Source organism: Aotus nancymaae, unplaced genomic scaffold (genome assembly GCF_030222135.1).
Source record: "Aotus nancymaae isolate 86718 unplaced genomic scaffold, 86718_ANA_hifiasm-v0.15.2.pri h1tg000022l_1, whole genome shotgun sequence".
Lineage (NCBI taxonomy): Eukaryota > Metazoa > Chordata > Mammalia > Primates > Aotidae > Aotus > Aotus nancymaae.
In genome coordinates this window covers 44,192,174-44,217,143 of record NW_026988435.1, presented here as the reverse complement: position 1 = coordinate 44,217,143, position 24,970 = coordinate 44,192,174, and the positions used below count along the sequence as shown (strand labels likewise).

General features: G+C 53.8%; 1 protein-coding gene across 3 annotated transcripts in view; it reads left to right on the top strand.

Moving 5' to 3' along the window:
* Window positions 1-23,225, top strand: part of TMPRSS2 (transmembrane serine protease 2) — a 44,247-nt gene extending 21,022 nt beyond the window's left edge. For all 3 annotated transcript variants that reach the window (XM_064380169.1, XM_064380170.1, XM_064380168.1), the window contains exons 6-14: window positions 6,026-6,152; window positions 9,768-9,878; window positions 12,366-12,409; window positions 14,404-14,575; window positions 15,849-16,024; window positions 17,089-17,184; window positions 19,300-19,442; window positions 19,952-20,104; window positions 21,669-23,225. In XM_064380169.1, coding sequence (XP_064236239.1) covers window positions 6,026-6,152; window positions 9,768-9,878; window positions 12,366-12,409; window positions 14,404-14,575; window positions 15,849-16,024; window positions 17,089-17,184; window positions 19,300-19,442; window positions 19,952-20,104; window positions 21,669-21,680 — 1,034 coding nt within the window. In that variant the 3' untranslated portion in view covers window positions 21,681-23,225. The remainder of the gene's footprint in view (window positions 1-6,025; window positions 6,153-9,767; window positions 9,879-12,365; window positions 12,410-14,403; window positions 14,576-15,848; window positions 16,025-17,088; window positions 17,185-19,299; window positions 19,443-19,951; window positions 20,105-21,668) is intronic.
* Window positions 23,226-24,970: the final 1,745 nt, after the last annotated feature.

Sequence of the window (24,970 nt, the reverse complement as noted above, 5' to 3'; positions counted from 1 at the left end):
GAAAAACAACAACAACAACAAAACCTTATTTCCCAACCACAGCCAGGTACCCCAGGCCCGTGGATCAGCGTTGCTGGTGGTGTGCCCGCTCACATCTTACTTCCCGCTCAGCACACTCTGACATGTTTACACTAGAACCGTTGTTTTTTTTTTTTTTTCTAGAAATAGAAATTTCAGAACTGTAGAGTCAGAGGACTCACCAGAAATCTCAGACAGTTCTTCCCTCCCTCAAGTGACCTCCTAACCTCCTGGGGTTTTCTGTAGAAACCAGAAGCCTCAGAGCTGGCTGAGAATTCTAGAAAAAGAGTTTTCCGTATTAAAGTAATCCCCCATCTCCTAAGGGCCATCCTTGGTGGGGACAGGTTTCCTGTCAGCCCTCACTGTCAGTCCTGGCCGCCTGGTCCTGGCTGTGGAATTTCCTGGTGAGGAGCACTTGGCCCTTGGAGCTCGGCCCTTGTGCCCGCCTTAAGCCGGCTCGAGTGTTCCGTGTTCTTGGTGCCTTTAAGCACGGCCTTGCCTCCCAGGAGAGGGTCTGCACTTGAAAATGACGCATTTGCTGATTAAACAGTTGTTGTGCTTTATTGAGTGAGTTTCTTAAATAAAGTGGGAGTTTTTGAGGTTGAGTAATGCCTGGTTAAGATAGCACATGAATGGCTTCTTTCTTTTTGGCAGGGGGAGGGGACAGAGTTTCACTCTGTTGCTTAGGCTGGAGGGTAGTGGTATGACCATGGCTCACTGAAACTTCAACCTCCTGGGCTCAAGCAACCTCCCAGCCTCAGCCCCGCAAGTAGCTGGGACTACAGGTGCTCGCCACCGTGCCTGGCTAATTTTCATATTTTTTGTAGAAATGGGGTTTCTTTGGTATTGCCCAGGCTGGTCTCGAACTCCTGACCTCAAGCAATCCTCCCGTCTTGGCCTCCCAAACTGCTGGGATTACAGGTGTGAGCCACTGCGCCTGGCCTGGAATGGCTTTTCATGTTCTCCTATGTGCACATGTCGGTGAATAAACACCAGCAAAGTCCTTATGTTACCTGAACAGTCTCTCTCTTCTTAATATTTAAGTTGTATTTATTTAAATACTTTAATAGTTATACACCCAGATAGGTCAAAATCAAGGAAGTACAAAAGGGTATGTGGTGAAAAATCTCATCTTCCTTGCTCTGCTTACTTACCTATCCCCCACCCCTGCCACACACCCCAGATACACACACACACGCACACACGCACACAGACACACACACCCCAGATACACACACAGACACACGCACACAGACACACACACCCCAGATACACACAGTCACATGCACACAGACACACACACCCCAGATACACACATACAGACACATACAGACACACATGCACACACATGCATGCACACACGCACACACACACAGACACACACACCCCAGATACACACAGACACATGCACACAGACACACACAGACACACACGCACGCACACGCACACACACACAGACACACACACCCCAGATACACACACAGACGCACACACACACACCCCAGATACACACACACAGACACACGCACACGCACACACACACACGTGCACACACATGCCCACACACACGCCTACACGCACACATGCACACACACGCCCCCCTGTTTACCAGCCAATCACATTTCTTGGGGCGACTTGTATCATAACTCATATGAGTTGCTTCTCTTCCCAGAGAGTTTTTGCATAAAGAAGCACACATAGTCTGCTCTGTCATGGTTCCACTTCCCAGTGGTTCCTAGCCAGCTCACTCTCCTGCACTGCACACCATCCTGGACAGCATTTCTTAGGGAAATGAGCCCCTGTGTTTTCCCACCGTGGCCCAGTTGGTCCTTTGCATGGACGCACCATTATTGCCCCAGTCTCTTCTTTTGGACTTTATGTTTTTTTTCCACCTTTTGCTACAACACGCACTGCTCCAACTGTGTGAGCTTAGTAGGAGACGCTTCCAGGAGTAGAATTGCTAGGTCAGAGGGTGTGTGGATCTGTAACTTGACAGACCGAGACCCTCTTCAGTTCGCTTTTATCCAGTTTCCATGTCGATTATTCATATAAAGTGAAACAGACGAACATAACGTTGTGCAGGTATTCTATATTAGACAGAACAGGCATACAGTGTGCTTTTAATTTGTCCATTTAGTAGAGTAGATGCTGTTTTTGCTGAGATGTGCACTTAGGAGACTGAAGAATACTACCCATTCCATGGAGAACGTTCAAAAATGTGTGTAGAGCTTTCTTCCCGAGGGGGTGTGTGTGTGCATATTTTAACATTAATTCACTTTCTACTTCTGAAGCTATCCTTTCTGTGACTCTTTCTCAAAATCTCAGAAGAAAAACTAAGTTGTTCACTCTAGTTAACAATACTGCCCTATATACTTGGAAATTGCTAGAAGGGCAGATTTTAAGCATTCTCACCATAAAAGAGAAAAGAAAATGGTAATTATGTGAGGTGATGGTGGATATGTTAATGAGCTGTTTTATGGTGAGAATTTCACAGCAGATATCAAATCATCACACTGTACACCTAAAACGTGTGCAATTGGTTTTGTCTGAGACAAGATCTCCTTCTGTTGCTCAGTCTGGAGTGCAGTGGCTCAATCATGGCTCACTGCAGCCTCAACCTCCTGGGCTCAATCCATCCTTTACCCTCAGCCTCCTGAAAATCTGGGGATTACAGGCGTGCACCACCATGCCAGGCTAACTTTTTTTTTTTTTTTTGGTAGAGATGGGGTTTTGCCATGTTGCCCAGGCTGGTCTCGAACTCTGAGCTCAAGTGATCCTCCTGCCTCCCCTTTCCAAAATGCTGAGATGACAGCCATGAGCCACGGCACCAGGAAAGGACCAGCTTGAGACGTTTTCCAGCTCTCTGGCTTATCAGCTGCCATCTCTTCCTGAGAGCATTTGAATGCAGATAGCTGGAAGGGAAAGACAGTCCCTAAAATTACCCACAAACCAAGAAGGAAGTGTCTCCCTTCTCTTTACTGAGCCACAGTGGCAGTTTTGTTTTTAAGCATAGAAGTGTATTTCATTTCAGTTACTTTTAAAAAAGTGAACAGACTATTTTTTAGGGCAGTTTTAGGTTGACAGGAAATGAAGCAGACAGTGTGGCGAGCTCCGCGTACTCCTCCCCAGCACACAGTTGCCCTGTGATTGACATCTCACATCAGTGCAGAACGTTCATTAACACTGATGAGCCAGACGCGTACATCATGATGAACCACAGTCATGGACTTCACCCTTTCTCTTGTACAGTTCTGTGGGATTTGACAAATGCGTGATGCTGTACGGCCACCGCGATGGTAACATCCGGAGTAAAATCTCTTGCATTGCCCCTGTTCCTCCCTCCCCACTCACCCCCGCTATCACTGATCTTGTTAGTGCCTCCGCCGTTCTGGCCTCCTCAGAAGGTTGTCGTGTTGGAACCACGGAGTATGTAGCCTTCACTGCACACACGTTCCTTCACTTAGCTGGCTTCCTTCACTTAGTAATATGCACTCAAGCTTCCTCCATGTCTTTTCACGGCTTGATAGCTCATTTCTTTTTTCTTTTCTTTTTTTGTGATGGAGTCTCGCTTTGTCACCCAGGCTTGAGTGCAGTGGCGTGATCTTGGCTCACTGCAACCTCCGCCTCCTGGGTTCAAGTAATTCTCCTGCCTCAGCCTCCTAAGTAGCTGGGATTACAAGCATGTGCCACCATGCCTGGCTAATTTTTTTTTTTGTATTCTTTTTTTTTTTTTTTTGAGATGGAGTTTCGCTCTTGTTACCCAGGCTGGAGTGCAATGGCGCGATCTCGGCTCACCGCAACCTCCGCCTCCTGGGTTCAGGCAATTCTCCTGCCTCAGCCTCCTGAGTAGCTGGGATTACAGGCACGTGCCACCGTGCCCAGCTAATTTTTTGTATTTTTAGTAGAAACGGGGTTTCACCATGTTGACCAGGATGGTCTCGATCTCTTGACCTCGTGATCCACCCGCCTCGGTCTCCCAAAGTGCTGGGATTACAGGCGTGAGCCACTGTGCCCAGCTTTTTTGTATTCTTAGTAGAGACTGAGCTTCACCATATTGGCCAGGCTGGTCTTGAATTCCTGACCTTGTGATCCTCCCGCCTAGGCTTCTTAAAGTGCTGGGATTACAGGCGTGAGCCACTGTGCCCGGCCAATAGCTCATTTCTTTTTAGCACTGAATAACATTCCATTGTCCAGATGTAGCACCATGTTTATCCATTCGTGTAACCTGTGACCAACTCACAGGTAGGATGTGGAATCACTCACCACCGAGGCATTAGAAAATAATCAGACCCAAGTCATTTCATGGGGGAACAAGCCCACAGGTACCAGACTGTCCAGTGAGTCAGACTGCCAGCAGGAAGTGAGAAGAGAGGCCAGAGCACAACCACGTCCTCACTTTATACTTTAAGCCCTTGTATATTTCTCCCAAACCACACAGCATTGTTTCCGTGCTTTTCTGCTTTGCATGAATCACGTCATACGGAACGCATCATTTAGCACTTGCTCTCTTTCCTGCAGCACGTTTTCAAGCTTCTTCCTGTTCATGATGCCTGAGCTGCATGGGATTCTGTTCTGTGGATACGTCCAACCCATGTATTATCCTGCCCAGCCAAAAGTTCCCCAAAACTCTGGATGGTGGTTACTTCTAGGGAGGGAGGGAAGGGATCGGGAATAGGGAGTGGCTTCAATGGTGTTTATAATGTTTTGTTTCTTGAAATAAAAGAGCTGAGATCATTTTAGCAGAATATTGATTAATTTCGAGTCTCCTGGACAATTTGTTGCTCAAAGTGATCTCTTAAAGAACACTTTTAAAAAACCTTTTATCTTATTGATTATTTATTTATTCATTCATTTATTGAGACACAGTTTTACTCTGTCACCCAGGCTGGAGTGCAGTGATGCAATCTCAGCTCACCGCAACCTCCACCTCCCAGGTTCAAGCAATTCTCCTGCCTCAGCCTCCTGAGTAGCTGGGATTACAGGTGTGTGCCACCACAAGGGGGTAATTTTTGCATTTTAGTAGAGATGGGGTTTCACCATGTTGGGCAGGCTGGTGATTTGCCCACTCCTGACTTCAGGTGATCCGCCCACCTCGGCCTCCCAAAGTGCTGGGATTACAGGTGTGAGCCACCACGCCTTACCTATCTTATTTATTTTTAAAAACAGTTTATTGAGATATAATTTATATGCCATAAAATTCAAGTATATAATTCAGTGCTTTTTGTATTTAAAACATATATATAATAGCTTAATGAGATACATTATTTCATATAAAACAGCTTATTGAAATGTAATTTATGTATCATAAAATTTAAATATAGAATTCACTGGCTTTTATATATTCACAAATACATGCAACTATCACCACAGCCAATTTTAGGATATTTTCATCAGCTCATGAAGAAACCCCAGACCCTTGAACTATCACCCATATCCCTCCTCCCAGCCCATCCCTCCTAAGCATCCACTCATCTACTTTGTGTCTGTAGATTTCCTACTCTAGGCATTCCATTTCCTACTCTGGGATCATGCAGTGTGTGGACTCCTGCAATGTGAGTCGGATTCCATGTGGCGGGGATCATGCAATGTGTCTGGCTCCTTTCACTGAGCGTAATGGCTTCAGGACTCATGGGCAGCCTGTGTGTGAATGTCATTCCCTCTTCTGGCTGGATCGTATTCCATTGTATACTTGGACATATCCTATTCCGCTCACCCAGCCATTGGTGGGCGTTTGGAGTGTTTTCGCCTTTTTAAGCTGTTTTAAGAGGGCTACAGTGAACATTCGTACAAGTTTTTAACCCAACGCCTGTTTTCAATTATTTTGTGTAGAGAGCACTTTTTAGCAGAAAAAGAATAGATCTGTGGTCTCCCTTTGTGTGCAGTCAGTATCTTGAGAGGAGCGAACTCTGTGCTGCCACCCCCAGAGCCGTGGGGGAGCGTGGGGCTTGGGTAGGACCCACTCGGGACAACTGTATGAAAGTCACGGAGTCTCCTCCTTCTCGTGCAGTTCGCCTCTACGGACCAAACTTCATCCTTCAAGTGTACTCATCTCAGAGGAGGTCCTGGCACCCCGTGTGCCAAGATGACTGGACCGAGAACTACGGGCGGGCGGCCTGCAGGGACATGGGCTACAAGTGAGTACGGGGCAGCATCGCCAGTGACAGGGACAGACAGCAGAAACACGAGAACGCCCTCTCTCTGCCTCCCTGTGGAAGCGCCGGCACATGAGTGCTCAGGACAGTTGTCACCTTCCAAAAGCTGAGCCCTGTAACTAGCAGGTGGAACTTATCCAGCTAGGACTGTGCCCAGCATAGGGCCCTCGGCTCACTGCCGCCCTGCCCTGCCTCCTCCTTGGCCTCTGGTTGCTTGGGAGTGCCCGGTGCTGTGGTCACTGTGTCAGGGGTGCAGGCTGAGAGTATGAGGTGCCTCTTTTTCCAAGGTGCCTCTCAGCCAGGGTCCATTCACCTCCCTGGGTAGAGGTTGGGCCAGGGCAGCCGGCAAGCAGGGTTGGGCTGGGGAGAGCAGCAGAGATGAATCCTGTGCCAGTTTCACTGCATTCGGGAGCCATGGAAGGCTTTTGAACTGGGGAGAGAATCAATCAATCAGATGTATACTTTAAAAATGTCATTCCTGCTTGTAGCTCTGAGGGAAAGTGGGAAGGCTTCAGGGGATGTGTGTCCCCTGTTGGTGATTCCTAGCTGGGACAGAGGGTGCTGGTCACTTATCAGCACTGCCTGGGGAGGCTGAGCAGGCCTCAGGCATTGCGGGGAAGCTGGGCAGGCCTCGGGCATTGTGGGGAGGCTGGGCAGACCTCAGGCATTGTGGGGAGGCTGGGCAGGCCTCGGGCATTGTGGGGAGGCTGGGCAGGCCTCGGGCATTGTGGGGAGGCTGGGCAGGCCTCAGGCATTGTGGGGAGGCTGGGACAGGCTTCAGGCATTGTGGGGAGGCTGGGCAGGCCTCAGGCATTGTGGGGAGGCTGGGCAGGCCTCAGGCATTGGGGGGAGGCTGGGACAGGCCTCAGGCATTGTGGGGAGGCTGGGCAGGCCTCGGGCATTGTGGGGAGGCTGGGCAGGCCTCGGGCATTGTGGGGAGGCTGGGACAGGCCTCGGGCATTGTGGGGAGGCTGGGCAGGCCTCAGGCATTGGGGGTAGGCTGGGCAGGCCTCAGGCATTGTGGGGAGGCTGGGCAGGCCTCAGGCATTGTGGGGAGGCTGGGACAGGCCTCAGGCATTGTGGGGAGGCTGGGCAGGCCTCAGGCATTGAGGGGAGGCTGGGACAGGCCTCAGGCATTGTGGGGAGGCTGGGCAGGCCTCGGGCATTGTGGGGAGGCTGGGACAGGCCTCAGGCATTATGGGGAGGCTGGGCAGGCCTCAGGCATTGAGGGGAGGCTGGGACAGGCCTCAGGCATTGTGGGGAGGCTGGGCAGGCCTCAGGCATTGTGGGGAGGCTGGGCAGGCCTCAGGCATTGTGGGGAGGCTGGGCAGGCCTCAGGCATTGTGGGGAGGCTGGGACAGGCCTCGGGCATTGTGGGGAGGCTGGGACAGGCCTCAGGCATTGTGGGGAGGCTGGGACAGGCCTCAGGCATTGTGGGGAGGCTGGGCAGGCCTCAGGCATTGTGGGGAGGCTGGGACAGGCCTCAGGCATTATGGGGAGGCTGGGCAGGCCTCAGGCATTGAGGGGAGGCTGGGACAGGCCTCAGGCATTGTGGGGAGGCTGGGCAGGCCTCGGGCATTGTGGGGAGGCTGGGACAGGCCTCAGGCATTTTGGGGAGGCTGGGCAGGCCTCAGGCATTGTGGGGAGGCTGGGCAGGCCTCAGGCATTGTGGGGAGGCTGGGACAGGCCTCGGGCATTGTGGGGAGGCTGGGCAGGCCTCGGGCATTGTGGGGAGGCTGGGACAGGCCTCGGGCATTGTGGGGAGGCTGGGCAGGCCTCAGGCATTGTGGGGAGGCTGGGCAGGCCTCAGGCATTGTGGGGAGGCTGGGACAGGCTTCAGGCATTGTGGGGAGGCTGGGCAGGCCTCAGGCATTGGGGGGAGGCTGGGCAGGCCTCAGGCATTGTGGGGAGGCTGGGCAGGCCTCAGGCATTGTGGGGAGGCTGGGACAGGCCTCGGGCATTGTGGGGAGGCTGGGCAGGCCTCGGGCATTGTGGGGAGGCTGGGCAGGCCTCGGGCATTGTGGGGAGGCTGGGACAGGCCTCGGGCATTGTGGGGAGGCTGGGACAGGCCTCAGGCATTGTGGGGAGGCTGGGCAGGCCTCAGGCATTGGGGGGAGGCTGGGACAGGCCTCAGGCATTGTGGGGAGGCTGGGCAGGCCTCGGGCATTGTGGGGAGGCTGGGCAGGCCTCGGGCATTGTGGGGAGGCTGGGACAGGCCTCGGGCATTGTGGGGAGGCTGGGCAGGCCTCAGGCATTGGGGGTAGGCTGGGCAGGCCTCAGGCATTGTGGGGAGGCTGGGCAGGCCTCAGGCATTGTGGGGAGGCTGGGACAGGCCTCAGGCATTGTGGGGAGGCTGGGCAGGCCTCAGGCATTGAGGGGAGGCTGGGACAGGCCTCAGGCATTGTGGGGAGGCTGGGCAGGCCTCGGGCATTGTGGGGAGGCTGGGACAGGCCTCAGGCATTATGGGGAGGCTGGGCAGGCCTCAGGCATTGAGGGGAGGCTGGGACAGGCCTCAGGCATTGTGGGGAGGCTGGGCAGGCCTCAGGCATTGTGGGGAGGCTGGGCAGGCCTCAGGCATTGTGGGGAGGCTGGGCAGGCCTCAGGCATTGTGGGGAGGCTGGGACAGGCCTCGGGCATTGTGGGGAGGCTGGGACAGGCCTCAGGCATTGTGGGGAGGCTGGGACAGGCCTCAGGCATTGTGGGGAGGCTGGGCAGGCCTCAGGCATTGTGGGGAGGCTGGGACAGGCCTCAGGCATTATGGGGACGCTGGGCAGGCCTCAGGCATTGAGGGGAGGCTGGGACAGGCCTCAGGCATTGTGGGGAGGCTGGGCAGGCCTCGGGCATTGTGGGGAGGCTGGGACAGGCCTCAGGCATTATGGGGAGGCTGGGCAGGCCTCAGGCATTGAGGGGAGGCTGGGACAGGCCTCAGGCATTGTGGGGAGGCTGGGCAGGCCTCAGGCATTGTGGGGAGGCTGGGCAGGCCTCAGGCATTGTGGGGAGGCTGGGCAGGCCTCAGGCATTGTGGGGAGGCTGGGACAGGCCTCAGGCATTGGGGGGAGGCAGGCAGGATTCTACTGGCACTTTGTTTTCTATGGGAAGGTCCCCAGGTGATTTCTGTGCAGTTTTAGGGTATTCAACATGCCCGTTTTCAGAATGAATTACCACTTGCTGAGAAAGCTGGTGTCTTAGCTATGCCATCCCAAAATGGCAGGGGTGAATGACACAGCAAAGTCCCTATCATCGCCCAGGAACCCGTGGAATTGGTAACTGGGGACATATTAACAGCACTACCTTGTATTATATTAAATGTATGTACAACCGCATATCCCTGTGACCTTCTCACCATTTCTTGATCCTTGCCTGGATTAGAAACACGATCAGTAGAGGAATCGTACCTGATACTTTAGGGTTATTAAATCGAAAAATCGTTACAATATTGTAGCACTTGGTTAGAACTTGTGATTTTTTTCCCCGAAAATGCTAAGGTTTTCCCCTCTTATTCTGAAGGTGATAGGAGCGGTATTATGACACAGTACAGGATTTGTATTTGTTTATGCCTTAACCATTACCGTAGATAAAGTTTTCTGTCTCTTTTAGGAATAGTTTTTACTCTAGCCAAGGAATAGTGGATGACAGCGGGGCCACAAGCTTTATGAAACTGAACACGAGTGCCGGCAATGTTGATATCTACAAAAAACTCTACCACAGGTATGACGTGGTCCCTTCTTTGAAAAATTTTGGAATGAAATTGACTAGGAGACGCCATGGGGAACCGCTGTCCTGAGTCTGATTTCTCTAAGCTGCAGTGCTCCGTCTGGATGGGTTTTGCATGGGGAGGAGATTCAAGTCTGACCAGGACTGGTAGGAAGTGGCTGAGGTTTCTCTGCTATTTCATTTTCAGGCTCTACCGTGTGCCCTCGTTGGTAGCGGATAACATGGCAACATCAACATTCAACTCTATTTCCCTTTGCTTCTTCAGACATTTAGAGAGTACCTGTTGTGTCGGGGCATGGCTCTAGGAATCCAGAATAATATCTCAGGGTCCCAGCTAGGGCGACTGACTCATCCCAGTTTGCCAGGGACTTTGCCAGTTCCAGCAAGGAAATTCCTGCTCTGCTCCAGGCAGAGGGGCTGGCTGGTCCCCTTAGCCCCAGCCCTGGGACAGCAGTGTCGGAGGGTGCTCTGCCAGGGGTGGGCAGCGTTCTGGCGACCTGGGAAGGAGTCGTGGTCTGTCCCGGGGGCGGAGGTGGGCACAAGACGCAGGTCACGTGATGAATGATGACGAAGGGATGGACTTAGGCTATTCCTTTTGCTTTGCACATAGGTAAGACGTTTGCAGTCTGGCTATGATTGCTGCTGTTATGAGGGTTTAATGATGTGAAAGATACACAATGTCCTTTGCCCATGGGTTCTCCTTGCCTCCCAGGTCTGCAGAGCTCATCCCTGGTGTCTAGGCGTCACCTCCCTGCCTGCCAGGTGCCAGGTGCTGCATTTCAGGGAGGATGCACTAATCACCCCGTGCCACCTTTCCTCTGAGTGGGAGGCTGGGGCAGGTTTGCATTCCTGGGGGCCGCTGGCAGAGGTGTCTGGGGGCCTGACTTCCACTGCAGCCTGCTGTCCTGGGGAATGTGGTGAGGCAAGCCTAGTGGGGAGGGCCGTGCACAGCCAGGTGTACCTGTAACAACGGCAGGGCTGCGGTTTGTCTCTGTGGAGAAGCTAAACACAGCTGCCTGGGCACTTTGTAAATGCTGAGTGGTTCTTTGTCTTCCTGGGTTACACACGGAGGCAGGGCTCCAAGTCCAGCCAGGCAGGGGCAGGGGGAGGGGAGGAGGTGCCGCCATCCCTTGGCAAGAGCACTGGGAACTCACAAGGTAGCTGGAGGGCTTGGAAGAAAGAAGAGAAGGCCATTGTCTGGTGGGTTCTCTTCTGTCTCCACGGTGGCGGTAGGGGCGGGGACACCTCTTTTCCTCTCTTTGGACAGGAGTTGCCCTTTGATGCCTGAGTTCTTGGCTTCCTTCCTGTCAGGCTTCTGTGAATAACCACATGTGCCCTGGTGCTATGACCACACAGGGCTGTCTCTGCTGACCTTAGGATTCTTAGAAAATGTCTTTTCTTAAAGGGAACTTGTCTTTGCTTGGCCATGTCACTGCCCCAGAGCCAGAGTCCACCTGGAATGCACCTACTGTCACTGGGGACCTGGGGGGTGAGCCTCAATAAGAGGGTGTGAGGAAGGACTTATTGCCAGGCTGGGGCTCCTGCGAGGTGGTTTGGGGCAGTTGGAGGAAGCAGGACTTTGCTCTTGGGAAGCAAGGGTAATTCTGTGATGGCTGCCTTATGATGTTTTTTCTAGGAGGAGGTTGGAATGAGGCTAGGCTAAGGCTGTGATTGGTAAAGACAGGTCCGTCGCTCCAGTTAGCCAGGACGGGAGGAGATGGATGTCAGGTCGTGGTTTTGTGGTTCTGACAAGGTTCCTGTTCCGTCTGTGAAGACATCATTTCGGAGGAGGCTCCCGGTGTCTCGCCCCATCTGGGCCATGGAGCAGCCTAGTCTGATGCGGTGCTCAGTGAAATTGTTCACATTCTGCAGAACGCGCGGTCCAGCTGTCAGGGCCGGGCCAGCTCTGCGTGTCGGGGGCTGCGTCTTTCCTTCTCAGCAGATCCCAGGAAAGTCAGAGCAGGACAGAATGTATCCGTTACTTCCTCTTCATCCATGACCTGGGATGTCTGACTCCCAAATGAGTAACTTATCTTTCTTCTAATCGCAGGCAAATTATTGCTTCCATTGCTTTCAACACTCCAAATGTAAAGCAGTCATATGAGCCCAGAAGTTTCCAAGTGACTTCCTTACAAAATTAGAAGATGATTTTCAATTCTAAGAGGAAGAATGAAAACTAGCGTTATTGTATGCTGACCCTCAGAACCGCCCTAGGAGTTGGTATAGTTTTAAGAGAGGTTAAGTAACCTGCCCAAGGTCACACGGCGGGGATGTGAGCCACGTACCTTGGCTCAGTGTCTGGTCTTTGCTACTGTCCCTCTGTGGATTTACTTACCTTATTGGAGCTGTAAGTAGCAGACCCTTCTACGTCTCAGAAGACAGGAGAGGGAGTTTGGAAGAAACGACTGATCTCTAAGCACGTGAGAGGCAGGTGACCCCTCACTCACTATGGTGACCTGAATTTCCCCTGTTCTTTTGTAGTGATGCCTGTTCTTCAAAAGCAGTGGTTTCTCTGCGCTGTATAGGTAAGTGCGTCCGGATTCCCTCTCTTGATACTTCTAACTAGGACACACTCTCTACCTTCAGAACAGGACTCCCTGTGTCTCTGGGGGCATGGAGAGGGAAGGAGGTGGGGTCAGGGGTCAGGATGTGCCTGGCAGCCTCTGGCTCTGTCCAAGGAGCTTCTGATTTGGATTTTGATGGCTAGTAGACACCTTCAGTCTTGGGTCCAAGGGACACCCCCTGAGTCAGGCATGCTCAGGAAGCTGACAAGGCCCTACGCTCTGTGCCACCTGTGAGCTGGAGACTCGGCAGCTGAGAGTGAAGGGGGTGGCGTTAGTGAGCCCTGGCAGCCGCGGAATGTGGACTTGGAGCATTTGCAGGGCTGCGGTCCAGCACCGTGGTGTGGCCACCAGGCACTCACCAGCCAGTGGGACCCGGGAGGAGGGACGAGCCCAGAGATCAAGCACGCTCTTGTGTCTTCTCTCCTGAATTTTGGACGGGGGCTTAGATTTGGGCGTCCGCATCTCTGGAGTGCTTACAGTTTCTAAACCATTTGCAAGTCTGGAAGCCACCGTCCCTCTCATCCTCTGGGGTGGCCCAGTGCTGGGGCCGTGGTCCTGAGCTCAGCTTTTCATTTGAAGAGGTGGAAGGTGCTGACAGTCACTTCCCTATAGGGCTGGGCTCAGGTCTTCTTTAGGTCCTGAGTGGGGGTCCAGCACAGCCCCAAGGGCACATGGCACCCACCCTGCCCTCTGCCCGTGCACCCACCTCCCGGTGGAGAAGACACTCACACAGAGGAAGCAGGGAAGGTGGCAGGCCTCACTCACCCCTCACCTCCTCACTCACCCCTCACTCACCCCTTCACTCATCCCATCACTCACCTCCTCACTGACCCCCTCACTCACCCCCTCACTCACCCCCTCACTCACCTCCTCACTCACCCCCTCACCCACCCGCTCACCCACCTCCTCACTCACCCCCTCACTCACCTCACCCACCTCCTCACTCACCCCTTCACCCACCTCCTCACTCACCCCCTCACTCACCTTACCCACCCCCTCACTCACCTCCTCACTCACCCCCACTCACCTCCTCACTCACTTCACCCACCCCCTCACTCACCTCCTCACTCACCCCCACTCACCTCCTCACTCACCTCCTCACTCCCTCACTCACCCCCTCACTCACCTCCTCACTCACCCCTTCACTCATCCCATCACTCACCTCCTCACTCACCCCTCACTCACCCCCTCACCCACCCCTTCACCCACCTCCTCACTCACCCCTCACTCACCCCTTCACTCACCCCCTCACCCACCTCCTCACTCACCCCCTCATCCACCCCTTCACCCACCTCCTCACTCACCCCCTCACTCACCTCACCCACCTCCTCACTCACCCCTTCACCCACCTCCTCACTCACCCCCTCACTCACCTCACCCACCCCCTCACTCACCTCACTCACCCCCACTCACCTCCTCACTCACCTCCTCACTCACCTCACTCACCTCCTCACTCAGCCCCTCAACCCCTCACTCACCCCTTCACCCTCTCACCCACCCTGTCATCCCCTCACCCCTCAGCCCCTCACCCCCTCACTCACTCACCCCTTCACCCTCTCACTCACCCCTGGTCTCCTCACCCCCTCACTCACTCCCAGCCCTGTCCCTCCCATCCTCCTTTTCTTTGTGTGGGAATCTGGGGCCCCTGGGCGGTGTCAGTCCAAGACCCTAGGAGCCCCCAAGACCTCATTATCCAGGACACCCCCACCTGGCTCCCAGGAGGCTCTGTTGGGTCACAGGAGTGTTCAGGGATGTGTGCTTCTGGGTCTGGGTAGGCTGGAGGGGCGTCCTCCCTTCCCCAAGCAAGAAGAGACCCCTGTGTCTGCCCCCAGCAGTGGTGCCCCTGGCACCCGCCCTGTCCTTGCACCAGGGGAGACCCTCAGGGGGGAGGGTGCTGGGTGACTGGGTGACTTCTGCTGTTCTCACCCCACTGGCCTCCTGTTTGTCACCCTCAGCCTGCGGGGTCACCTCGAACTCAAACCGCCAGAGCAGGATCGTGGGTGGTGTGGGAGCCGTCGAGGGGGCGTGGCCCTGGCAGGTCAGCCTGCACGTCCAGGACGTCCACGTGTGTGGAGGCTCCATCATCACCCCCGAGTGGATCGTGACGGCCGCCCACTGCGTGGAAAAGTATGCCAGGGCGGTGCGGGCTGGGTGGGGGCTCCAGGCTGGCCTCCTGCCGCCCTGTGACCTTGAGCAGGGTCTCCACCCTTGCAGCCCGGGGTCCTAGTGTTTAAATGGGGAGAGTATTGCGCCTGCTTCCTAGAGTTGTGGGGCACCACGTGCGCTCGTGCTGGGCAGTGCACGGCTGTGTCATCCTTCAGCACGTGTGCACTGTGTGTCCCTTGCACGCGGGGTGAAGGTGCAGGTGGGACATTCTCCACGAGGTTGCCGTGACCCGCTTTCCTTCCAGCCACTGTCCTGCCCTTGAGTGAAGTCCCGGCCCCCGAGGTCTCCTCTCTCCGAAACGCTAGTCCCAGGAGACTGAGACAGCACACTCAGACGGGCGCAGGGGCCTCAGGCCGCCCTGCTGGAAGGTCCCTGGGGTGAAGTGCTCTGACCCACAGCACAGCTCATGCAGAGGGTTAGGCAGGGGTGAGACTACCTGTGCGGTTTTAGCGTTAGCATTTGTGGAAGCTACCACCCCCTCCCCTTTTTCTTTAACACATAATGATTTTGGTCACATGCTGCTCTGGAGGCCTCACTCGGAGGATGTATTTTTCTGCCTTAAAGAGAGGCTGAACGGGTTTGACTCGGCCCAGTCCGCTCTGGCTGCAAGGCCTTAGGCGAGTCACTCAACGTCTCTGATCCGTGGCGTCTGCCCCATAAGGTGGGTGCGCCCTCCTCCTCTCGGGCTGTCGTGAAGGTGGAGGAAGAAAGGACTGTTACCCAAGGGTGCTCCCTCCTCTCCCCCTCTTCACATCCCCGGGTGCGCTGGGCCCTCTAGGAGCTGGGATTCTCTTAAGAGGGAAACACCTGGATAAAGGAAATGGTTTGATTGATAGTGAAGTTCAAGCCTGTTCATCAGTACCCATGTATTAAACACCTACCCTGTGCCAGGAAATGCTTTGACATATAAAGGAAAATAAGGGCCAGTCCTGCTGGAGATGGCCGTGAAAGCCCAGGGAAGGATGTCGGCCCCATTGTGAGTGGTGCAGATTCCTCGAAGGTGACACAAGAGCCAGAAAGAGGGACGAGGTTGGGGGCTGAGGCAGGGACTCTGGGCGGGGGGAGTGTCGGGGAGCAGGGGAGGCCGAGTCCCCTCCTCCACCGTCTCCCTGTGTGGTTTTTGGTGAGTCGTCCTGCCTCTGGGTGTCTCGCCTCCAGCTTCTAATGTTGGAAGTTCATCCGCCGAGGGCTCCCTGTTTGTGGCTCTGAGATACTGAGTCTTATTCTCTTCCAGACCTCTTAACAATCCTCGGCATTGGACGGCATTTGCGGGGATTTTGAGCCAATCTCTCATGTTCTATGGAAGTGGACACCGAGTAGAAAAAGTGATTTCTCATCCAAGTTACGACTCCCAGACCAAGAACAATGACATTGCGCTGATGAAGCTGCAGACGTCTCTGACTTTCAGTGGTACGCGTGGCTCGGGCTTGGCAAGCAAGTCGGCCGAGTCTTTAGGAGGTGTCGATTGGAAATGACACTCTTGCTATGCTAAATGGGAGGGAAGCAGCGAGGGTGGCGTGCAGCGGGTGACCCATGGGAGAGGCTGGAAGAGGCCGAGAGCACCTGCCTCGTTCTGGGGGAGGCAGCAGCCGCTACATCTGTTCTGTACTGTTCTGAGTGGCAGTGACTCAAGCCAGATGCGGAAAAGGCTAGGGCCGGGCTTTCCCACTGCAGCACTCTTAGCACCGGGGCGGCTCTGCTGTGGCGCTGTCTTGTACCTTGTAGGATGTTTAGCAGCGTCCCCGGCCCCCACCCACTGGAGGCCAGTGACTCCCAAGTTGTGACAACCAATGTTGTCTGCTGGCATTGCCAAACATCGCCCTTGAGGCAAAGTCACTTCCAGTTGAGAACGACTGGCCTAAAATATGTAAAGATCCTTGATTTTTAAAGATACATTCTTAAAGCAAGATGCTTAATTTAGAGCAAACATGCTTTCTCTTAGCTTCTTATTCAGTCCCACTCTGGTCCATCCAAGGGTCTGGAATGTTCTAGACCCATGTGGATGCAGAAACAGCAAAACCTCACCCCTCCCTATAACGTGTCGGTATTCACATTGGGAAATGGTTCACGTATAGAAAAGCAAACGCATGAGCAACGGTGTGGTGTCCTGCACGGGCCTCTGGGGAGAAAGCGGAGTCCATCGCCATTTTGGCTATTGTCTCCTGTGTGTCTTTTCCATCTTGGTGACCTGGAAATGTGTACTTTTAGGAGCAGAGCTAGCAAATAATTCCACTTATAGGCAGAACTAGAAAATAAGTTCACTTATAAGTAGCATAACTTCTTGCCTGCCAGAAGGAGGGGTCTGGCAGGGGCAGAAAGTGAAAGTGCGGGGCTTGTTGGGATGCAGGGTCCTCTGGGCAGGGTGGTCAGGGTGCCAGGCCCAGCGGCCGCATGTGGGAAGTCCAGGTGGAGACATAGGCTGAGGCCTCGGGTGAGACCGGCCTGGCTCACTGTGTTTCCTCTTCTTGAAACAGACGCAGTAAAACCAGTGTGTCTGCCCAACCCAGGCATGAATCTGGATCCAGAACAGCCCTGCTGGATTTCCGGGTGGGGGGCCACTGAGGAGAAAGGTGAGGCTCCCGCGCATGCAGGTCTGCAGGGCCACAGATGGAGCATGGGGTTCGGGAGTGGGAGGCCCAGGTTTTAATCCCAGTTCTACTACTCAATGATTGGATGACTTTAGGTGATTCCCCAGCTCCTTGTGCCTCAGTTTCTCCATCTGCTAAATGGCAGAAATCCTGCCTAGCCTACCTAGTACACAGTGTTCTTATTACGACCAAATGGAGCTGCATGCGGAACGGCTTCTGAAGTATCTGGGTCACACGAGGTTAGAGGTGCAGGGTCTCCCGTGTTGCACCCGTTGTGAGTTAAGAGCTGCCCCGGAAATCCCACCGAAGCCTCCACGGCTGAGTGACCGTGGGCTTGGTGGGGATGGGCTTCCTGGACCTGTGGTGGCCACATCTAAGCCTTGTCCTCTGCCCTGATAACCACAGAGAGGGGCCCGCTCAGCGCCCTTCAGTTGGGATCTGTGTTTCTCTCTGACACATTCAAATGAAGGGAGCCCAGCTGCTTCATTTTTATGGAGGGCTGGGAGTGCCCAGCGGCAGGCACAAAGGTTCATTTTACACAACGTTTATATCCTTCTCAAAAGCGTCCAGACCAGACAGACAACAAATCCTTTCAAACAAGGGGAAAGTACAAAGGTTGGGTGATTTGGGGGGAGTGTCGGGGGAGGTAGTGGGGGGCATCCTGGCACCTCATCAGCAGAAACTTACTGCAGTGGAGCCCAGGCTGGGCAAGGCCTTGTGGAACCCAAGATGAAGGAATATCAGCAAATATTTGTGCGCACCTGCGCCTAGCCTGGGCTAAGTGCTACTCAGGTGCCGGGAATGCAGAAGTGAACAGAGTAAAACAGACACTCTGCTCTCAAGAGCTTCAAGTCCCTTGCGGATGTGGGGAGGGGCAGGTGTGGTCAGACAGACAGGAGACAAACAACTGAGTGAGGTTCTTCCCAATACCTGAGGGTGAGGATTGCATGGACCTGGCTACTTTAAAGGGGTGGTCAAGGAGGGCTTCTCAGAAGAGGTGGCATTTGAGCTGAGACTCAAATGGCAGAGATGTGTACAGAACGAAAAGGCTAGTGCATGTGTCTTAAGGCGTGGTGATCAAGGGGCCAAGGAGGTGGGCTGAGGCCAGATTGCACAACTTATGGATTATGGTGAAGTCATCAACTTCTCATCTGCTTAAGTTAGGGAGGTCGTGAACAGGGGAGTGCCGTGATCTGGCAGCTGTACAGGGAGTCACAGGAAGGGTGAGGATGAATGGATGAGATGATGACGGTGACGAGGCCATTGCTGTGGTTTCCTGAGGCAGGAAGGCAGGTGCGGGCATGGACGTGGAGACATGACGGTGCATTTGGGGTAGAGCCACCAGACTTGCTGATGGGTCGCATGTCTGTGGGACAGAGGGTGAGAAGTCAGGGACCATGGCTTTCGACTCTGTGACTGAAGCCCCAGCGTGGCGGGTGGTGCCCTTTTCCAAGCCAGGGAATATGGGTTGGTGAGAATTTAGGGTGGGAGAGGGTGCGATGGGTGGTTCTGGTTTGGCACGTTAGGCCCATGGTACCCAGGAGATACCCACGGGGGGATCAGCAAAGCAAGAGCAGATGCGGAGGCAGCAGGCGCAGGCCGCGTCTTGAGAAGTTCTAACGTGCAGCGGAGCCGAGAAGCAGGTGGTCTAGAGAGGGTCGTGTGTGCTCCAGAAGGGTGTGTGGCAGAGGGGAAACAGGAGCCCGTGTGTCCTGGGTAGGGTTCAGTGAGGAGCAGGAAAGTGGTTCAGTAGAACCAAGCCATCAGGTGAATGAGAGGAGGATTGCATGGCACTGATGGAGCCCTGGAGCTTCAGAGCTGGGAAGTTCATTCCCTGAAGCTAAACTCCAGAGCTGCACTCAACACAGGCACTGCCAGTGGTAAGGAGAATCCAGGTTCCCCAGGAGAGGGCTTGGTGCTAGGATGGGCTGACGGGGGGCAGGGCTGGAGAGAGGGGTGTGCCCATTGCAGGGCAGGGCTGGAGAGAGCTGTGTGGCCACCTGCATAGTGTGTGTGGAGGTCTCAGGGAGGGAAGCGTACTCTTCCTGAGAGAGCTGCTGCCAACACTGGGAGCTCACCAAGTCCCCCTGTCCTTAGGGAAGACCTCAGATGTGCTGAATGCTGCCATGGTGCCTCTCATTGACCCGCAGAGATGCAACAGCAGATACGTCTACAACAACCTCATCACGCCAGCCATGATCTGTGCCGGCTTCCTGCAGGGGACCGTCGATTCCTGCCAGGTCATTCAACATTTTTATTCTACTTTGCGCCTTGCCAGATCCTACTGAAATCCCTGAGAGGCAGGGCATTCTTGGGGTCAGCAGAGCCTTCTCAGGGACACGGAGCCAGCTTGGGGCAGCCATGGGAAGCAATGGCCACAAACAGGGCAAACGCTTCGGTGACAGAAGCAGGTACAACCAGCAAAGCCTGCGCGCCACGCGCTCTCTGAAAAACGGAGTTAGCAAAAGTGTCAGTGGAGCAGAAGCAAGTATTTAGACCATTTTAAATTACGAACAGCAATTTATTTAGTAACTATTAGCGTGTACAGATTAAAATTCACAGCTGGGGTTGTCTCTTTGGGGGTTATATCTCTATTACCGTCACCCCTTGTTGGTGGGGATTCGAAGCCCACACAATCACTCGTAACTCACACTGTGACCCACGCCCCCACATCCTCTAGGCCTGGTCAGTGGTGTCCAATGGATTGTGACTTGATTTTCTGCTCTTCGTACCTTGCTATGTCCCCCAGGGTGACAGTGGAGGGCCTCTGGTCACTTTGAAGAACAGTGTCTGGTGGCTGATCGGGGATACAAGCTGGGGATCTGGCTGTGCCAAGGCTTACAGACCAGGAGTGTATGGGAATGTGACGGTGTTCACGGACTGGATTTACCAACAAATGAGGGTAACTATCCCGTCCTCCTTCTGACTGTGTTCTCTAGTTCCTTGAGCCAAAGCCAGACATCTGTTAGGCGTGGTTCTGCTGCCAGAAGCTGACTGCTGACCACTGGTTGGCGTGAACCAAATCCTGCTTCCTCCAGCCACAGCCCCGTCCCCATCCTGTGCCTACCCATCACCCGTGGCCTCTCTCTGGCTTCACTTGCATATTTCTCCTGGTGCTTGGATGAAAGCGCTGGGCTCGGCTTGTGTGAAACGCCTTTGTGCTCTGCCGACCACACTTACTGCTGGCTCGGCTGACTCAGTTATTCCACCCAGACCACCTCACATCAAACTTTTTTTTTTTTTTTTTGAGATGGAGTCTAACTCTGTCGCCCAGGTTGGAGTGTAGTGGCGCGATCTTGGCTCACTGCAACCTTTACCTCCCGGGTTCAAGCGATTCTCCTGCCGCAGCCTCCTGAAGAGCTGGGATTACAGGCACGAGCCACCACGCCCAGCTAACTTTTGTATTTTTAGTAGAGACGGTGTTTCTCCATATTGGCCAGGCTGGCCTCGAAGCCCTGACCTCAGGTGATTCACCTGCCTCGGCCTCCCAAAGTGCTAGGATTACAGGCATGAGCCACTGCCCCTGGCCTCACATGAAACCTTTGATTTATAGAGAGCAGAGGAAAGAGCTGACTATGCCCACCCTTTTCTGGGGCTACTGAGTGGCCCCTGGGCAGCCCTCAATGTCAGGAGCACCCAGAGTTCTCTGGTGCTCCAGACTCGAGCACGAGGGGGGGTCCCAGGGGTTCCATGTGCGCCTCATGGACATCTCTGCTTAGCAGAGCCCCGGCCTTGGGCATTGCCCAGATAGCAGGTGAGAACCAGATCTTCTCATCTGAGGGGCCTCAGGACCTGTGGTTTTCTCAGATTTCTATGCTTTCCAGGGCTGGGCTACTAGTGGAAGAAAACGCTCTATTCTGTCTCCTCTCAAGTCTCCCAAGATGCCCAGTCTGTTGAAGGAGGAGCAGAGCCAGGGAGCATTTCCTGCTAGGGCCCGACCTGTGTCTCCTTCAGATGATACATGGGACTCAGGGCCTTCCCATGCCCAGGGACCCAGCTGGGCCTCACCGGGCACAGGGCCCAGTGCTGGAAACAGATGTCCCCAGGGGCGGCAGGGCAGGAGGAAAGCTGGTAGGGCTGAGACAGTCAGCTAGGCTGAGGGGCGGACTCGTGCCAGGTTGGAGCTAGAAAATGAGTGGGTGTGTTTGGCGAATGCAGGTGAGTCCCATGGCTGTGCGGGGAGGGGAGGGCTGTGTGGCAGGAGAGCAGAGGGGGAAGCCCAGACTCTGCTGAAGAGATGCCCCTCAAACTGCCTCTGCATGCGCTGCCCGCTCCTCCTACAGCTCCTGTCCCGCCATGCTCAGCCTGACTCTGACCTCCACACTGGAGAGAAACACGATCCCTTTGTGCTATCAAACTTGCTTATTTGGTTTCTAAGCACTTCATGTGAATCTAAAGGAAAAAAATATTCTCTACCTTTGTTTGTCTTAAGAAAATAACACACTTTTTTTTTCCTATTTGAACAGGCAGACGGCTAATCCGCATCATCTTCGTCCCCCGACGCGGTTCTGCAAGAAAACAAAGGGGCTGGTTTGGCTTCCACATGCATGATTCACTCTTCAAGACGATTCAGAGGTCACTTCGTTTTTATCAATCAGTCAGCGTGTCTGGCTTTGGCACTCTCTGCCATTCTGTGCAGGCTGCAGTGGCTCCCCTGCCCGGCCTGCTCTCCCTAACTCCTTGTCCACAGGGGTGATGGCCAGCTGGTTGTGGGCATGGCAGCCAAGTGTGGAGGAGAGGGGTGGAGTCTGCCCCATTGGGATCTTCCTGCGGAATCCTTTCCAGGGGGTGCTGCCTCTCAGCTGCTGGACGGCTTGAGATGGAAAAGGAAAGACATGGGAAGGGAAACAGCCAGGTGGCACCTGCAGCGGCTGCCCTCTGGGGCCACTTGGGTAGCACCCCCCTGCCTAGCTCTCCACAAGGGACTTCTGCTGATTGGTTCTTAGTATCCTAGCAGCCCTAGATGGTGGCCCGAAATAAAGGGACCAGCCCCTCATGGGTGGTGATGCGGTAGTCACTTGTAAGGGGAACAGAAACCTCTTTGTTCTTACCGGGTGAGAGTGTAGACAGTGTCTTCCCTTGGTGCAAGGGAAGCCATTGCAAAGGTACGTGCCCTGAGCACTCCTGGTGCAGGTCTCCACCTGCACATCCAGTGGGGCGCCTCCTCATCCTCCCCAGCCCTGCTCCCACCACCCTGGAGATTGCACATGCCCCTTGGTCCTGGCAGGATGCCAAGTCTGGCACCATGTTGGCCTCTTTAGGCCTGCTAGTCACTGGAAATTGAGGTCCATGGGGGAAATCCAGGATGTTCAGTTTAAGGTACACTGTTTCAATGGTATGTTTCTACACATTGCTACCTCAGTGCTCCTGGAATCTTAGCGTTTGATGTCTCCAATTAGTTCACCCACATTAAACTCTTTGAAACTGTATCATCCTTGCCAAGTATGAGCAGTGGCCTATTTGAGCTACTTTGACGAAATGACTGGCTCCTGACAATGTTCTATAAATGAATGTGCTGAAGGATAGTGCCCGTGGCGGCAGTGAAGAAGAGAAACATGTGTTTTATTTTGGACTCTCTGTGGTCCCTTCCAATGCCATGGGTTTCCAACCGGGGGAAGGGTCCCTCTTGCATTGCCAAGTGCCATAACCATAAGCATGACTCTACCATGGTTCTGCCTCTTGGCCAAGTAGGCTGGTTTGCAAGAATGAAATGAATGATTATACTGCTAGGACTTAACCTTGACATGGAAGGTCATGCAGGCCCATCCTCAGGATCCGTCTGTGCACGTGCCTCTGCAGAGGGCAGCATTCCCAGGGACCTTGGAAACAGGTGGCATCATAGGTGCCTGCTCCCCAAGACACATCCTAAAAAGCGTTGTAATGGTGAAAACATCTTCCTTCTTTATTGCCCCTTTTTATTTATGTGACCAACTGTTTGTCTTTTTTGTATCTTTTTTAAACTGTAAAGTTCAATTATGAAAATGAATATCATGCAAATAAATTATGCAATTTTTTCCAAATAATTACTTGGGGTTCTGCCAGACAAGCAGGACCAGCCTGTGTTTTCTCGGAAGGGGGTGATGTTGAGGCTGCTGGTCAAAGGACCAAGGTGAGGCAAGGCTGGGCTTGACACGCCTCTGGTTGGTGCCCTCAGTTCCTGCAGCCTGTCCTATTGGAGAGGTCCTTCGAATGACTCATTATTATTGTGTTAGTCTGTTTCCATGCTCCTAATAAAGACATACCTGAGATTGTGCAATTTACAAAAGAAAGAGATTTATTGGACTTACAGTCCACATGGCTGGGGAGACCTCACAATCATGGCAGAAGGCAAGGAGGAGCAAGTCACATGTTACGTGAATGGCAGCAGGCAAAGAGAGAGCTTGTGCACAGAAAATCCCCACCCCCCTTTTTTTTGAGACAGAGTTGCACTCTTGTTGCCCAGGCTGGAGTGCAATGGCACGATCTCAGCTCACCACAACCTCCACCTCCTGGGATCAAGCCATTCTCCTGCCCCAGCCTCCAGAGTAGCTGAGATCACAAGCATGCACCACCACACCCTGGATAATTTTGTATTTTTAGTGGAGACGGGGTTTTGCCATGTGCCCAGACTAGTTTCAAACTCCCAGCCTGAGATGATCCCACCGCCTTGGCCTCCCAGAGTGCTGGGATTACAGGCATGAGTCACTGCGCTGAGCTAGAAATTCCCATTTTTAAAACCATCAGATCTCGTGAGACCCATTCGCTATCATAAGAACAGCACGGGAAAGACCCACACCCACGATTCAATCATCTCCTATCAGGTCCCTCTGATAACACACGGGAATTATGGGAGCTACAAGATGAGATTTGGGTGGGAACAGAGAACCAAGCCATACCATTCTGCCTCTACACCCCCAAATCTCATGTCCTCACATTTCAAAACAAATCATGCCTTCCCAACTGTCCCCCAAAGTCTCAACTCATTTCAGCATTAACTCAAAAGTCCGCAGTCCAAAGTCTCTGACACAAGGCAAGTCCCTTCTGCCTATAAGCCTGTGAAATCAAAAACAACAAGCTGGTTACTTCCTAGACACAATGAGGGTACAGGCATTGGGTAAATACAGCCATTCCAAATGGGAGAAACTGGCCACAACAAAGGGGCTGCAGTCCCCTTGCACAAAATCCAGCAGGGCAGTCAAATCTTAAAGCACTAAAATGATCTCCTTTAACTCCATCTCCCACATCCAGGTCATGCTGATGGAAGAGGTGGGTTCTCATGGTCTTGGGCGTTTCCACCTCTGTGGCTTTGCAGGGTATAGTCTCCCTCCTGCCTGCATCGTGGGCTGGCATTGAGTGTCTGTGGCTTTTCCAGACACTTGGTGCAAGCAGTCAGTGAATCTACCATTCTGGGGTCTGGAGGATGGTGGCCCTCTTCTCACAGCTCCACTGGCAGTGCCCCAGTAGGGACTCTGTGTAGGGGCTCCAACCCCACATTTCCCTTCTGCACTGCCCTAGCAGAGGTTCTCCATGAGGGCCCCACCTCTGCAGCAAACTTCTGCCTGGGCATCCATGTGTTTCCATACATCTTCTGAAATATAGACGGAGGTTTCCAAACCTCAATTTTTGACTTCTGTGAAGTGGCAGGCTCGACACCATGTGGAAGCTGCCAAGGCTTGGGGCTTGCACCCTCTGAGGCCACAGCCCAAGCTCTATGTTGGCCCTTTTAGCCATGGCTGCAGTGGCTAGGATGCAGGGCACCAAGTCCCTAGGCTGCACACAGCATGGGGAC